The sequence below is a fragment of the Procambarus clarkii genome, chromosome 47 (genome assembly GCF_040958095.1).
Source record: "Procambarus clarkii isolate CNS0578487 chromosome 47, FALCON_Pclarkii_2.0, whole genome shotgun sequence".
NCBI classification, from domain to species: domain Eukaryota; kingdom Metazoa; phylum Arthropoda; class Malacostraca; order Decapoda; family Cambaridae; genus Procambarus; species Procambarus clarkii.
This window is the reverse complement of record NC_091196.1, coordinates 20,026,823-20,041,473: the sequence shown is the minus strand read 5'-3', so window position 1 is coordinate 20,041,473 and position 14,651 is coordinate 20,026,823. Positions and strand designations below refer to the sequence as shown.

Sequence of the window (14,651 nt, the reverse complement as noted above, 5' to 3'; positions counted from 1 at the left end):
AATAGTTTCAAAGTGTAATGACAAAGTATTTGGGAAGATGGGCCACCATGAGCATAGCTCTCATCCTGTAACTACACTTTGGTAATTACAGACACATGCGTTGATAAGCATTAAATGAAAATAACACCAAGTGCCGGAGTAGAATTCTATTTTACCAATAAATTTACCTACTTTATGGGTAAAAATTAAAACACTGCAGTATACAAACCATTTATTTTTTTACTTACAAAGAATAAATTCATACCACGTTCAAGACAAAAATGTCATTACAGACCCAGTAGTGTTCAAGGAATTGCTCATCAAGCTTCAAGCCTTTAATGCAAACAATGTTTTGTTTAGTGACAAACATCTTGGCCTCAAGATGTTTTCCATAAAGGAAGCATTGTCCTTGATAAACTCATCCAAGACTGGTGTTCCCTTAACATCTGCTGGCAGCTTCTGCCTTTTGTCCATCAAACCAGATATTCACTTCTTGAAGAAGTTGCATTAGCAATAGAATAATCTTGGTTTCGTGATGGTTATGTGAAGCTCTTGTTTTAATGCAACATTCAGTCTGTTTATTCATTAAACATCACATTTAACATTTAAACATTACAAAGAATTAGTAAGTGAAGAAAGACAACATTCAAAACAGTGAGGTTATCATTAAAAAATAATATTGGGAGACATCCAATTAAGGAACATGAGTAGTTGTAGAATATACAATTTGTAACAAAGATTTTAGCAAAGATGGTAATCTATTGTATAAACAAAACAAAACAATTTGTTCAGCAAACCACACATTGTGACATCGCCACACAATCTCAAATGTCAGGTCAGTAAACTACGCATCAAAAGTAGGGCAATTCTCAAAAGAAAATGCTACATTGTTAACTAAATGTTAAATAAAAAGTTATTTGAATACTGTACTGTACTTGGATCAGATAAAATCTTTTACTTTCAGCCAAGGCTTTACAAAGTTTTATTACTGGGACTTTCCATGACTGAAATTTTTTACAATTAGAAGGGATATACATACAAAGTGTATTGCAAACATTTATCTATTTAGATTCTAGTGAAAAGAGCAAGAATCTAGTATTAAAAGTTTGTATAAACAGTGCTTGTGAGATTGTTAATGGTTAGGTTGGATAAAATGTGACACAGAAAGGAACGAACAGTATATGCAAGACATTTTGGCATGATACAAATATACAATATTTGTGAACTTGTTAGGATTTTACAACCAAGTCAGTGGGAATATGATTATACAGTACTTCAGAAAGTAGCTGAAATTTAAATATTCCAATTCACTATACTAGCAATGAGTGAGTGTGAGAATAAGTGCATAAGTTTGAAACAAGTAACACTCAAGAGGGCTGTCAAGACAGCTTTTATTGAAGCCTCTAGTGTTATTCCTCCATGTAAACCTATCACTCAGTATCTCAGCCTCAATTTCCACCTCCTACCTTAATTACCACACACATACTAACATAAACATCATTACAAGATCAAATGTGGAGGAACAACAGGATCTTTGGTGAGCACCCTTATACAGTAATGTATTTTACAATTACTGTAGTATTACTATCCTGTCATCCACTGTGTACAATATTCTGTCTTAATTTACAGTACTTAGTGAACTTGTACAGTCCAGTATAATGAAGTATTGTCAGGTATAGAATAAGAACAATTCATGATCAAAAGAGTACTGTATGTCTAATCAACTTGACTCTTTCTTTTGGATTTGAGCTAATCAGATGGCATGACAGCAAGTGCCAGCATCTATGATTTCTTAGCCAACAATACATAAGCAAGCAGACGAGGAGTCACAATAACGTTGCTGAAATATGTTGACCAGACCACACACTAGAAAGTGAAGGGACGACGACGCTTCGGTCCGTCCTGGACCATTCTCAAGTCGATTGTAACTAGCAAAGAGATGGATACTTTAGGACGTAACATTTTGGCATTATAACCATGCACATAATTAGAGAAACAAATACAAGCAACTTATTAATCAAATAGAACCCTAGTTTATGCTTTGCAACCAACTATTTAATGTCAAATGTTTCACCTAATGTATAATACATATATTTATGTGGGAAGTAGAAAATATCCATTCACTGTCAAACTATCAAAGCCATATTTTTTTACAATAACAGATTAATCACTGTATAACAACATAGCATAAAGGTTTATACACATGTATACAATTACATATACAGTATTCCTCCCACATGTGTAAGTTATATTTATGGATTTTTGTGTATCAAAATAATCAGTTATTGTAATGTGTGCATCATATTTCCATAAATATTCTTATGTAAAATATAGCTTTATAAAATGCATTAAAGGCCTTAATAAACGAAGCTGGGCTTAATACATACTAAAAATGCAAACATATGTGATTAGTTTCAAAAGTGCTTACTCAACTGGTCAAAATGTACTAAAAATACAGTAGTATTAACAATCTTAATTTTTGATTCCACAGATATCAATGTGATGGAAGCACGAAACAACTCTGCTTTGGTTTTTATAAATATAAAACCTGAACACAATGACCATCTTCTGTTTTATCTGAAATTCTGAATCTCACTCTCCATTTAATGAATCACAAATTTATTTAACAATCTTTAACTGAAGTGCTCAGTACTGTACAATAACAAATGTTAATAGCTCATCATAAAAAGATTGTGAAAAAACTCAGTCAGTTAACCTCAAACATTAAGATAGTGATCTAACCACTGAAAGATTTGTAGCACCATACACAACAACCACCAGTAACAGTAATCAAGTTCCAAGCAATGTTAAAATGTCACGAGTGGTAAATCATAAATGAAGCTACGAGTGTAGCTGAAAAGCTCCTTTCTCAACAAGCCATTCGGTTGCTCTCCTAGGCAATGTCCCGCTATTTCCCTAGTGCAAAGGGGATCTTTTCACGTTCCCACTGTATTGATGCAAAAGTTAACTTTAACCTGAATGTACATACTCCTGTTCATGGTGTACAAGACACACCAAGTAGTATAGCTCTGACACTAGGTTTTACAATGCAGTATACAACTGGATACAATTTTAATAACTGAACTCGCCAATATTTTCATATTTAAATTTTAGTTCACAAAAACAAAGTTTAAAGCATTTATTTATCTTTAGCATGCCTCACTTTGTCACACACATATTTACAACACGTACACAGCTATAAAACCCAAATACAATATTTTAATACACTAGACTATACACTATATATACTATGCAGTGCAGCCTCAACAGAATTGATTTTGGCTACCAAACAACATTCTAAAACAATAGAACAGTAATTTGCCAGATCAGGGGCAACTCGATACACTAAACTGACTTTGTGGAAGAATACCCATACTGTACTTTCAAATTTGCTTGTTTTTATCATAATCCTACATTTAGTAGTATTTACAGTAGTTTTAATACTGTTTTTATAGTAACTTGCTATTCTCCTTGCATAACTGCTTCGTGAATCTGGCTCCAGCTTCATTGATGGTGTTAGTCAAACTTTGATTGTGAGTATAAATGACTACTAACAGTGGAGATGGGCTAAAGGGTTATCAATATAGGGCATGATACTGGAGATCAGGCTATGTGGCGTGGAGCCATATTGGTTTGAGTGTAGTGTTGGTACATAATGTTATGAACCCGGTGTGACATGGGTGTGGTCCAGGATAGAACTGGGAGAGGTAAGAGTTGCTTCAGTTATCTTCCTTGTACTATATTTTCCAACATGTGTCATGAGCCAAATGGTACATCTTTACTTGAGACTATCAAGTAATGAAATGTATCTTAAATACTGATATAATGAAACAGAAAGAAGTAAGAGAACAGAAGAGAAAGAAGTAACTAGAGTGATGTTTCAGTCATTACTACTTTCTGGCTATGGTATCACACACATTCAAGCTCTGCTTGTTTTGCGTGATCAACTACTGTACATTCTTTAAACCTGAAACACTGCTGATGCTCCTCATACCCAAGCCTTCGTCTACTGCTTTCTACCCAAGGTAAGCCTGGACACATTCTTAAAAAATGCTGGCTTTCTGCCAAGGCACTATGTTAGTTAACTCAGGAAAGTACCAGGCAGGCCCTCCCAGAAATGAAACATTGTTTGTAATGAAACTACATTTTTCTAGTTAGCACTTAGTAAATCTAGATCACCATATAATTAAATAAATAAATAAATAAATAAATAAATAAATACTGTTCACTTCTTTCCTGTAGGGTGGTGGTGTTTGGTTCACGCAGCTCATTAGAGCTTCATTGGTTTGGGCTGACTGGAGCATCAGGTGTGATCTGGGCTGGTGACTGTCAGGCACAGCGAGGTTAGGATGTTTACCCCCCATGGCAATGACTTTGCCACATTACCACCGAGTACTTAATTTTTTCAACAGTTACTTGTTTTGTTGCACTTACGGTTCCCAACAATCACAGACAGGAAGCCTGTTTGGCTTATTGAGGTCCCCTAAGGTCAACTACTGACCTTCTCCAGGATGCAACTCACAACAGTTGTCCAACTACCTGGATATCTATTTACTATTAGGTGAACAGCAGTATCAGGTAAAAAGAAATATTATGCAAATGCTTGTCCTTCCTCACAAATTGAACCTGGAACCTTTCAGCTGTGACAAGTGCACCACAAGATTTGCTTTGTGGTGGATGTTTTCTTAGTTTTGGGTTGATCTCTGCTCCCCAAGCTCCTCTTGCCTGGCAAGGGAGGGCATATTCTGGTCCTCACTCTGGTTAGGCAAAGATGGGTCTCAGATACCTGCTGCAACTTTGACCTGTCAGTGACTATGTGGAAGCGAGATCTAGCTTTTTGTACCCCATCTCCTACCCATTTCTATAGCATGACTAAACCAGCACTTAGGTCAGGGAGCTACTAAGAGGGCCCTCCCATATAAGCTGTCTTTTTATTATTTGAAAATAATAATAATAATAATAATAATAATAATAATAATAATTATTGGCAATAGTAGGAAATGGTAAAATCTTGATACCTGTACTGTACAGTGGAATCATTGACACAGTATGGTAGTTCAGAATGGTATCCCAAGAGACTATTCTATGGAGGTTGCACTATACATTAATGATTTTCTTAAACCAAGAAATTTATATTCATATCGCCTGCAATTTAAAATGCGTTATACATTAAACTCTGTAGGATACATATCAAGTAAACAAAACTAAATATAACCTACATCACACATGATATCTGCAGTTAAATGTTACCAATGATATATGAATATCTATATACTGTAATTAAGATGTAATAAAAATACATTATGTTCTTAACCAATGACTCATGAAGATACTTAGAACACTGTATATGGAAAAAAGAAACTATATGTTCAAAAGATCTATAATTAATAAATTAATATGCTCTTATAAACATCATCTATTGTAACAGATTTGTTGTCAGATCATCACCCTAGATTGACTACTCTGTGTATCTGAAATACCATCCTGCCCGGTGGGACTTTTAAGCACAAATGGCTCAGTGTTCCTCCTGCTCGACATGAAGACTTTATTGCTCATGTGTCAGAGTGGAACAGCACTTATGACCTATCCACAATCCAAACATTTAACGATGATCTAGTACAGAACATTCAGATGTCACCGACCCTTTAGGTCGGCCCCCAGCACCATCCAATAGTCGGAACAATATGAAAAATAATAAACACCATGCCTATTGCAATGACCCCAAACTGCGTACTTTGAAACGCACTGCCAGACGAGTTGGATTTGCATATAGGGAAACACGTATGCCAGCAATACTCAAGCTCTTTCAGAAATCCCAAGCCAAGGTGAGGGAGTGCACGACAGAGCTCAGAAAAGATAATTGGGAAACTTTTGTTAACAGTCAACTCTCACATCCCCCTCAGCCCAGGCATGAAATGATGTTAAAAGAATTAAAGGCGATAAGATCAGCCAAGTGTCGCACTCTCACCATCTACACAGAGCAAACGAGTTAGTTGAAGTTTGGGCAACCACCTCTAGTTTCAATAATCTTCCCCAAAACCAAAACCAAGCTTTGGTTCCTCATAATGAGAAACAAATGTGGGGGTATTTAAATTCCCAAAACATGCACAATACTGTATATAGTAAAAAAAAAAAAAAAAGAAAACTAATTAATAAAGATGGCATGGACTTTCAAAATAATTGCAATAAAAGTTTCAAAATATTAAAAACTTGGTCTTCACTCACAAGCTGACTTCACTTCCAAGCACTATCTGCATATCCATAAAAACTCTTACACTAAAAGTTTTTAATGTAAATGAATTTCTTGATGTAAAAACTAAGGCCATGGTTCAACACACACGTGTGTTTAGGCAAAAAGTCTGCAATATGAATTATATTATTGATCAATGTAATATTAATACCCAAAAATAGTTGAATGTTCATCAGTATAAGGCTAATGCAACAAACAAATCAACAAACGGCAGCTTCAAAATCTAAGAATAGTCTTGTTTTGTTTAAGTGAACTTTAAGACTGAAGATATATAAATCAAATTAAATGAATATGTCCTTCAATTATCTATAGTGGTCTCATGAATATTGATATGGCACACTTTGCCATGATGATGATGATGATGATGATGATAACGACAACAATGATGGTGGAAGTGGTGGTGGCAACAGCAGTGGAGTTGATAGTAATGATGATTTGATGATGTGAACATGGACAACTACTCAGTGAGGTACAATTTAAGTAATGTCAGCAAGTATTAAGAAACTGAAAAAATTTAAAATATACTTTCAAACTTGCCTTTGGTGCATTTGCCAGAGTGGTGCCTTTGCCAGTGGTGTCTTTGTTTCACCTTTATTTACAGACTGAGCACCTTTAAGTACACTACCCAGTTGTTGGACTCTAGAAAATATTTTGCCCTTGTACAAGAATCTTTTAAGATAGTCTTGCCATGTAATTGTGAGGAGGAGATTGCAGAGTTTATCCTTATTAACCCCCTAGGCTGTGCTAGCAATAAAGAAACATTGCCTGTGTGCACAAGATTTTTAATTTGAATTATGTTGGCTTTCTATGTTGTTACAAATGTCTGACTTTTATCATCGAAAAATTGCTTTCAAAATCTAAAGTAAATTACAGTACCTTGGGTGTAGTGAAGGGTGGCTCTTGCCTTCCACATTAATACATTGATTTTTATCACACTCTTAATGTTTTTAAAGTTTTTTTTGTACAATTATCTATTGGGCTGTAAACTGACAGACTTTATGTCACAGAATGTGTGAAATAGCGGAACACACACACATTATCACTAATACATTATGCAAACCATATTTCTTAGAACAATGAAACATTGTTTTTGCTGTTATTGCACTCTATATATACATTATATAGAAATATCAACATGATAATGCAGTGTTACAAGCCATTAAGAAATTCTGAAGAGTGTGATAATCTCGGAACCAGTGATCAAAGTATGTACTGCCAGAACTGTAAAAAGCACAAGTTGTAAGTGCATGCATTCAATATATTTAGATTTTTTTTGTATTTTTAATGTTTGACCATGGTTTTTCCCTGTGCAATGCACTGGGCTGTCAATAACATTGGTATGTACAGACATATCTGTCTAATATTTACACTATAATATATTATAAGAACAATAAAACGCCTTTTTTGCTGTTATCACACCATATATACACACATTATATACAACTAATTATTCATACACCTTTATGAACCACTAAGTAGTTCTGGAGGATGTGATAATCTTTGAACACCCACCAGAACACTGGAGGGTGTCTGCTACCCCTGTCCAAGCACAGGGGTAGCAGAACTCAACCAAGGACATAAGTCATCTGAATAGAGATCAGGGGAACTGGGCAGCCCATAAATAAGATCCCAGGGTATGGTCCCCAGCACTTACAAAGAGTGCTCCTGATTGCTGAGTAAGAGCCAAAAAAATATCCTCAGGATATACACCTGGGACCTGGGAAAATTCAACACGGTACCTGGTGGAAGTCCAAAACTTTACTGTGCTCCTGATGAAGCCCAATGGTTTTTGTGTATCTGAAAGGAAGTCCCGTTTTTTTCATCACTGTGAAAGCTCTCGATATAAGGGGATTCACCTAAGGATCTGTTAACCCTAATCGGGAAGCCTGGGTTATCCACCGGAAATCCATGGAATACCCCTCAGGTACTTGCCCAGAGATCTGGGGCATGCACATGTGAAACCTGGGCACAATCCCGGAAATCAATGGTATTCTTCCAGGGACCCAAGAAAAATAACCTGGAATCTGTATTACCTCTTGGGATCCAGGAGACAGTGCAGTAACCATTGTACTCTATTAAGATACAGTATACAAGTAAAAGAGGTAAGCCCACCAACCCCAGGCCTCTTCCTGAGGTAGCGGTTCATTAAGCAGAGGTATGTATTCAGTGCATGGTCACAGAATCCCATACTACCAAGGACACAAAAGTCAAAGGTAACAATTTAATAAACAAAAATAAAATGCTGTAATAAAAGGTCACTTTTGCCCCCCCTTAAGTAGAACCTGGGAGGCTAAAACCACTATGGCATCATCTACAATAGATGATGTACATAATGACCCAAGTTTGTGTATATAAATAGGGAGCCTAGCACCAAAGCATTGGTAAAGGGATTAAGGTCAAATGCACCACCAAGGTAATGGCACAACCTAAGAAGAGCCAAAACATGCTAAAAGTAAACAACAGCGGAAAAGATAACCGAGTATGCCAGACTCGACAATTACCGTACTGCAAGGGACGAGAACTCTGTAACGAAGATGAAGGATAGCAATATTTACAGACATGCAAATGACTGGGCACCACATCATAAAGTGAATGCTAAAACAGTGAACTCCCTGTGAAGAGAAAAAGTCTCAAAGAATAAACAGTCAACTTAACTGAATCTACATGTGCAGAGCTTTGTGTAAAACAGGTAGACTCCAAGCAAAAAGAGGGCTACTGACTCCTCTGAACCTGTAATGGTGACAACTTGACTGCCACCCAGTCAGGCCGTGAATATTTATCTCGATAGTTGGCAGAGCAGTAATTGGTATTCCTTGTACTTCAAATAATAACTCGAAGGATTTGTTCTGCTCTTTTGTATAGTATTGAAAAGTATATCAGTTGTGGAGTGAGGTAAGACTCTCCACTGTCTCCTTGCCTCAACTACAGTACATGGCAAAAACATTTTGAAAGTTCCTTTTTACAGTGGGACAAAAAGTTCACAAAGATCCAGATATATGGTAAATGTCCTTGGTAGACCCAGGCCATGGCTAGGGAAGCGTCAAGGTAACCTTGCTTAGAAACACTGGTTAGCTTTTCAATTACATTTAAGAAATTCAATAACTTTCTCGTCATCAATATATTTGCATACTTTATATTATAGAACTAAATTTATCTTAAAGTACTATCATAAATGGCCTTTAAGGAAGCGGCCAACTGCTTCACCACAAGTGCTACAGTATTTCTGTACTGTATATACAAAAAAAAAATCCACTGTACCTGGGTCAAGCACTATGTTTGCTCTCACATTAAATATACCACCTAACATACTGTACTGTAATTGTTGTAGCAGATGGCTAGCCTCGGTTGGCCATGGGAAGCACTGTAGTGGGGGAAATAAAGGAGGATGCATCTTTCTCCTAATGATGGTTCTCTCCTTTGGCAACACTTACATCAGTCCCCTTACTGATGATACTCTTCACTGTTTACACTTACGCTTATCTGATAGCCTGCACCACTGTCTCCTCCATATCACTCTTTCACTATATTCTATATTATTTCCCCATTCACTTTTTTTTTTTGCATGTACTTTTCTATTTTTTTTATGTTTCTCTTCCATTCTACTTTCTGGCTTTTGTTTATGTATACTGAAGGCAATCCTCATTATTTCCACACATTCATTGCTTCTTAGTGAAAGTAAACGGTAGCTTCACTTTTACATCAGTCACACCCGCATGTAGAATTTCTTTGATAGGTGTACTCCTTTATTAGGCTTTGAACCTACTAGAAGAAAGTTTAACAAGTAGTGAACTCATGGAAAATATGGAGTTCCCAGAAGGAACAAAGGCTTCAAAGATATAAACCGTGATTATAAACATTTTTGCAATTTGCATTTAAAAATATACATATACTGTAGTTGCTGAACTACAGTATGGAACCCTTTCTAACCATTATGGTTTTATAATTCAACATTTGAATATTATCCACTACTAAGGAAGACTCCTGAACTAGAGATGTGCCCATGGAGCATATTAATCCCTACCTACAGCATATTATGTACCCTAACTTTGTAACCTGCAACTTCAATACAAGAACTTGGCTTTAGAACATGACACACTGTGTAGTGGTGATACACTTTCATCAAGTTGTATCAATATCATTTTGAAATCTATATAGTAGACATAAAAGATTCTAACAGAAGTTTTATCTACTGTATATTCAAGATCTCGTCTTTTATGCACGGACCTGTGACATTCTCCAATGATGTTATACATGCACTGAATGGAACTTTCATTAAATTACTAACCAGTGGTTCAAAAGCAATGATGCATATTTAAAAATGTGGTGAACAAATGAATGAATGAGCAATTTGATGGGTACATCAAATTGTACAAATAATTTTATACAAATTATTTAAATCTATTAATTAAATTTAATAGGATTTGTACAAATAAAATTTAGGGGAATGTAACAATTAATATTTCTCCCTATGCAACAGCGGGTATTAAAAACACAGATACACATTTTGGTAAACAAGAAATTCTGCTAGATGTTTAAGAACATACATCCAGGATAGATAAAATAAATGATTTAATACCCACACACCAAGTGAAAATATTATTTACAAGAGTACTGGAAATGGAGGGGTGTGAACTACTCGGGGGTTCAGGGGAAGAGCATATATTTTGTTCACTATAAACTGTGCACAAGCTGATCTTGGGTAGCTTTTGGTCAGCCAGCTACTGACAAAAACACCCCCCCACAGAGAACATGCATATATCTCATTGGAAGATTTAAAATCTTAATAACCAAGATTTAATTTGATTAATGAATTATTAATTATTCAGGGTGAAACACACAGCTAAAAATAATGAATAAAAACAATATAAATCTTACTAATATCAGGTTTTAAAAAGTGTTCAATTCAACAATTGGATGACTGGTTTAACAATCAGAATTTAATATTTGCCTTGCTTGATAAACAGGGAACAGCAATTCATGAATAGTTATGGAAAGTAAGTCAAGGAGAAAACAAAATGGCTGATACATGCTCTTCCATTTTCAAGTATAGGAAGTCTACTGGGTTTATTGAGGATGCACATGAAGTCACACACCCAGTTACAGGCTAGACTCAACTGGGTTGACCCAACTGTATGACAAGCATATCATTATATGAATTGGGTACCAAGTTTCCAAGTCAATGACCCTGAACTTAATATCGTATGAGAGATTCCAGTGAACTATAAAAACCTACGGAAAATATAAATTCCTACATTTAATATGTACTGAGTAATAACAGTCCGGAATAAAGCAACAGGGTGCAACATTTTTTCTTGGCATCAAATTTGAGTGTTCCGCTCATAATATAATAATGAAGAGAACATACAAAATTGTCTCAACCATTCACCATCTCTAAGATTTTGATAATGTAATTGCATGATGCAAGAAAATAATGATACTGACGAATTGGCTGGTTTTCCCATGCAAATACATTACTAAACTGGAAGAAGCAACAATGGGTTCCACTTACCCCCCCCTCCCCCCAACAATGAAGACTCTACTCTTGCTACATAAAGAAGGTTATTTTAAAGTTACTCAAGTTCTAACCACATTCTCAAGACATGTTTTTCTCTGACACCTCTTATGAGGCACTTTCACACCAAAAGTTTGACTTTGACCACTTTCACACCGAAAGGTTTTACTCGGATCGCATTTGCCCCAAAGGTTTTACCATGACCACACTTGCATTGAAAGTTTGACTGACCACATCTGCAAGGAAGCTCCACACTTGCTGGTTCACTATATTCTCAACTTCCAATTAAATTTTATCTCTAGGTGTGCCTTCAGCCTTTTACTCTCTTCTCTCCAACAATTCTCCTAAAAAATTATCTTCAGTCTTCCTACATTTGTGTTAACAGTACTCCACTTTTAATAGCAAAATATGCATTTGTACTTTTTTTAACATTGTGTTAATTATTCATTCTAAAGGTTTTAAATTCCGATTACTTTTCTCAGTTAAATCTCTCCGGAAGCACCCAATCCCATTTACGGCCACAGGTGTAATAGAATTTCACATGTTAGTCTGGCCATAAAAATGTCAGGCAGTTGATGCTTATTCACACAAAGAAGCAGGTGTGGGAAGGATGAGGAAAGCCTGCGGCAAAATAGAAAGCAGATGGGAAAGAATGTCAAGAAATAAAAAGGTATAAGCACATGAACGACAAATACTGGGAAACTAGTTCAACATTTATTCAAGGGCAATATGGAAGCAGAGAAAACAGAGCAGACCATCAACACTTACATGTAAATGTAAAGAAAACAACCATTCAAGGGTGATAAGAAGACCAAATCTTGCTTCCTCCATTTTAAGTGCTTCAATGGGCAACCATAGCCACAAGTATGCTATCTACCAGTCCTTAACGGAAGAAACAAAGCTCTCCGAATATATAAAACAACGGCAAACAAATTTTTCATATAAAAGTGTCTCCGAGAAACTTTATAAAATAAATAAACTTTATAAAATAATAATTAGATGATGAAAAACTATGAGCCTTCATCAACTTAATTCATAACGAGTACTAACAGTATTCAAATGACCGCTTCTTCCATAAATATTTGGTCATTCCTGCATTTCTTCTTCCTTTTTTATAATTACTGAAAGTAAGAATATTTAAATTTACATTAGTTTGTAGATTTTAAAGTAGACATCTCCTTATTGGAAACCTGTACAGTTTGTAGTATGGAAACTGACAAAATTAGATAAAAGTACTGGTGGCTATTTTACGACGTAATGCATATTTATGGTTAAAATTCCATCGATGAGAAAAATTAAATCTCATTTGTCATAAAAATATCACTAGGCCTATATTGCTTTCACTTACTTCAGCAATAATGGCCAAATGATTATATAAATTTACACAAAATCACCGCTAATGACTACTTAATCATTCCCATCTGTCTCATGTTGTCAGCTAGCACTTGAATATTGTTACTTTGATGATTATCTAAATTAAGGGTACGTAATGGATTCTTTGCCGTGCGTGTATGCCATACCAGAATATTTGTGCACCCGTTAGCTTTCACTTCAATGTCATTTAAGCTCAAATTTAGGGATTTTAGAAATCCATCTTCTTCATGTCCAGCTATATAGGGCATTGTCACCTTTTTCTGGAAGAAAAAAAAAGACAAACTAGAAAAAATATTATTTGCTGGTTGTAATAATAATTGCTAAAATCAAACAATTTATAGAAATCCAGAAATACACCACAGGATGAGGGGAAGTACTACTGAGGAATCAAGCTCAAACTGCAATGAAATCCATTGAAATCGATTGAAATATGTGAAATCCATTGTGCTGAGCAAAAATTCTTTAGAGCCAGTAAATACAGGCCACCAAGGGTTGAAGAGCACCCCACAGAACCACCTTGGAGCCTCCTAAGACCCCCGAGGCTCCAGGAAACAACTAGGCCTCATGACCAAGAGCTCAACAACATGCTCTTATTATTGTTGCTGAATGAGTATTGATAGTGTGGATTTCTCCTTGTCGTTATTAACACTTTGGCGTACCCCACGCGCCACCCCTCAACTGTGCGATATGGGACCCAGGGTGTCACGGGAGCGCGCGTAAATTCTGAAAAGTGTATACTCTCTTCAACTTTGTCACCTTAATTCTCGTCCTACGAGATTAAATTTTGTATCATTGTGTTCGCAATAGAATTCTCTACAGCACTAAATGCATATAAACTCCAAAAGCCCGGCTAATTACCCGCAGCAAACAGAGAAAGTGCGAACGAGTTACCCAGGAGCGCGCAAACGCGATAAAATGTTTTCACTATTTTCACTCTGGTCACCTCAATTTTTGTCCTAGGTCTTTCATTTTGGTCTCAATGGGTTCGCAATAGAATTCTCTAGAGGAACATTAGCATATGAAATAAAAAACCTGGTCACGCTCCAACCGCCGACGAGTTGAAGACGGGCCACGCGTTAGCCGCGAGTGAGCGCTCAGATGCCTTCCAGCTACGCTCCCAATTCCCGCCCTTTTCAAGCCTTTCTTTCGCAATTTTCTTCCTGGAAGGGCCTTGTTCATGATCACTATCCATCGTGGAGTAAGCGTAGATAGTTTCTAAAGCCGCAGTAAGAAATATAGCCACGGAAAATAGCCGAAATGTTCACACGTTTGAGATGCGAGGGGAGGCGACATTGGTCACAACAGTGGAGCGAAAACAATGGGCCCACGGCGTGTGCCAAGCCACCTGAGGGCCACGAGGCTCAACAAAGAAAATGGGAAGACATCGGCGCACATTTTAAAACCAGTCCCCAAAAAATTGGATAAAAACCTGATTTTTGGCGATTATTTAAAGTGGATGAAGCAATGCTGCGTCATCCCCGGCATTACCGACAGTAAACGGATGACGCAATGCTGCGTCATGCCCGGGCGAAACTG

At 36.4% G+C, this 14,651-nt stretch overlaps 1 protein-coding gene across 4 annotated transcripts in view; it reads right to left on the bottom strand.

Annotated features, from left to right (window-relative positions):
- Window positions 1-198: 198 nt before the first annotated feature.
- The window catches only part of LOC123762958 (galactosylgalactosylxylosylprotein 3-beta-glucuronosyltransferase S), a 32,711-nt gene continuing 18,258 nt past the window's right edge, over window positions 199-14,651 (bottom strand). For all 4 annotated transcript variants that reach the window (XM_045749807.2, XM_045749806.2, XM_069302055.1 and 1 more), the window contains one exon: window positions 199-13,375. In XM_045749807.2, coding sequence (XP_045605763.1) covers window positions 13,145-13,375 — 231 coding nt within the window. In that variant the 3' untranslated portion in view covers window positions 199-13,144. The remainder of the gene's footprint in view (window positions 13,376-14,651) is intronic.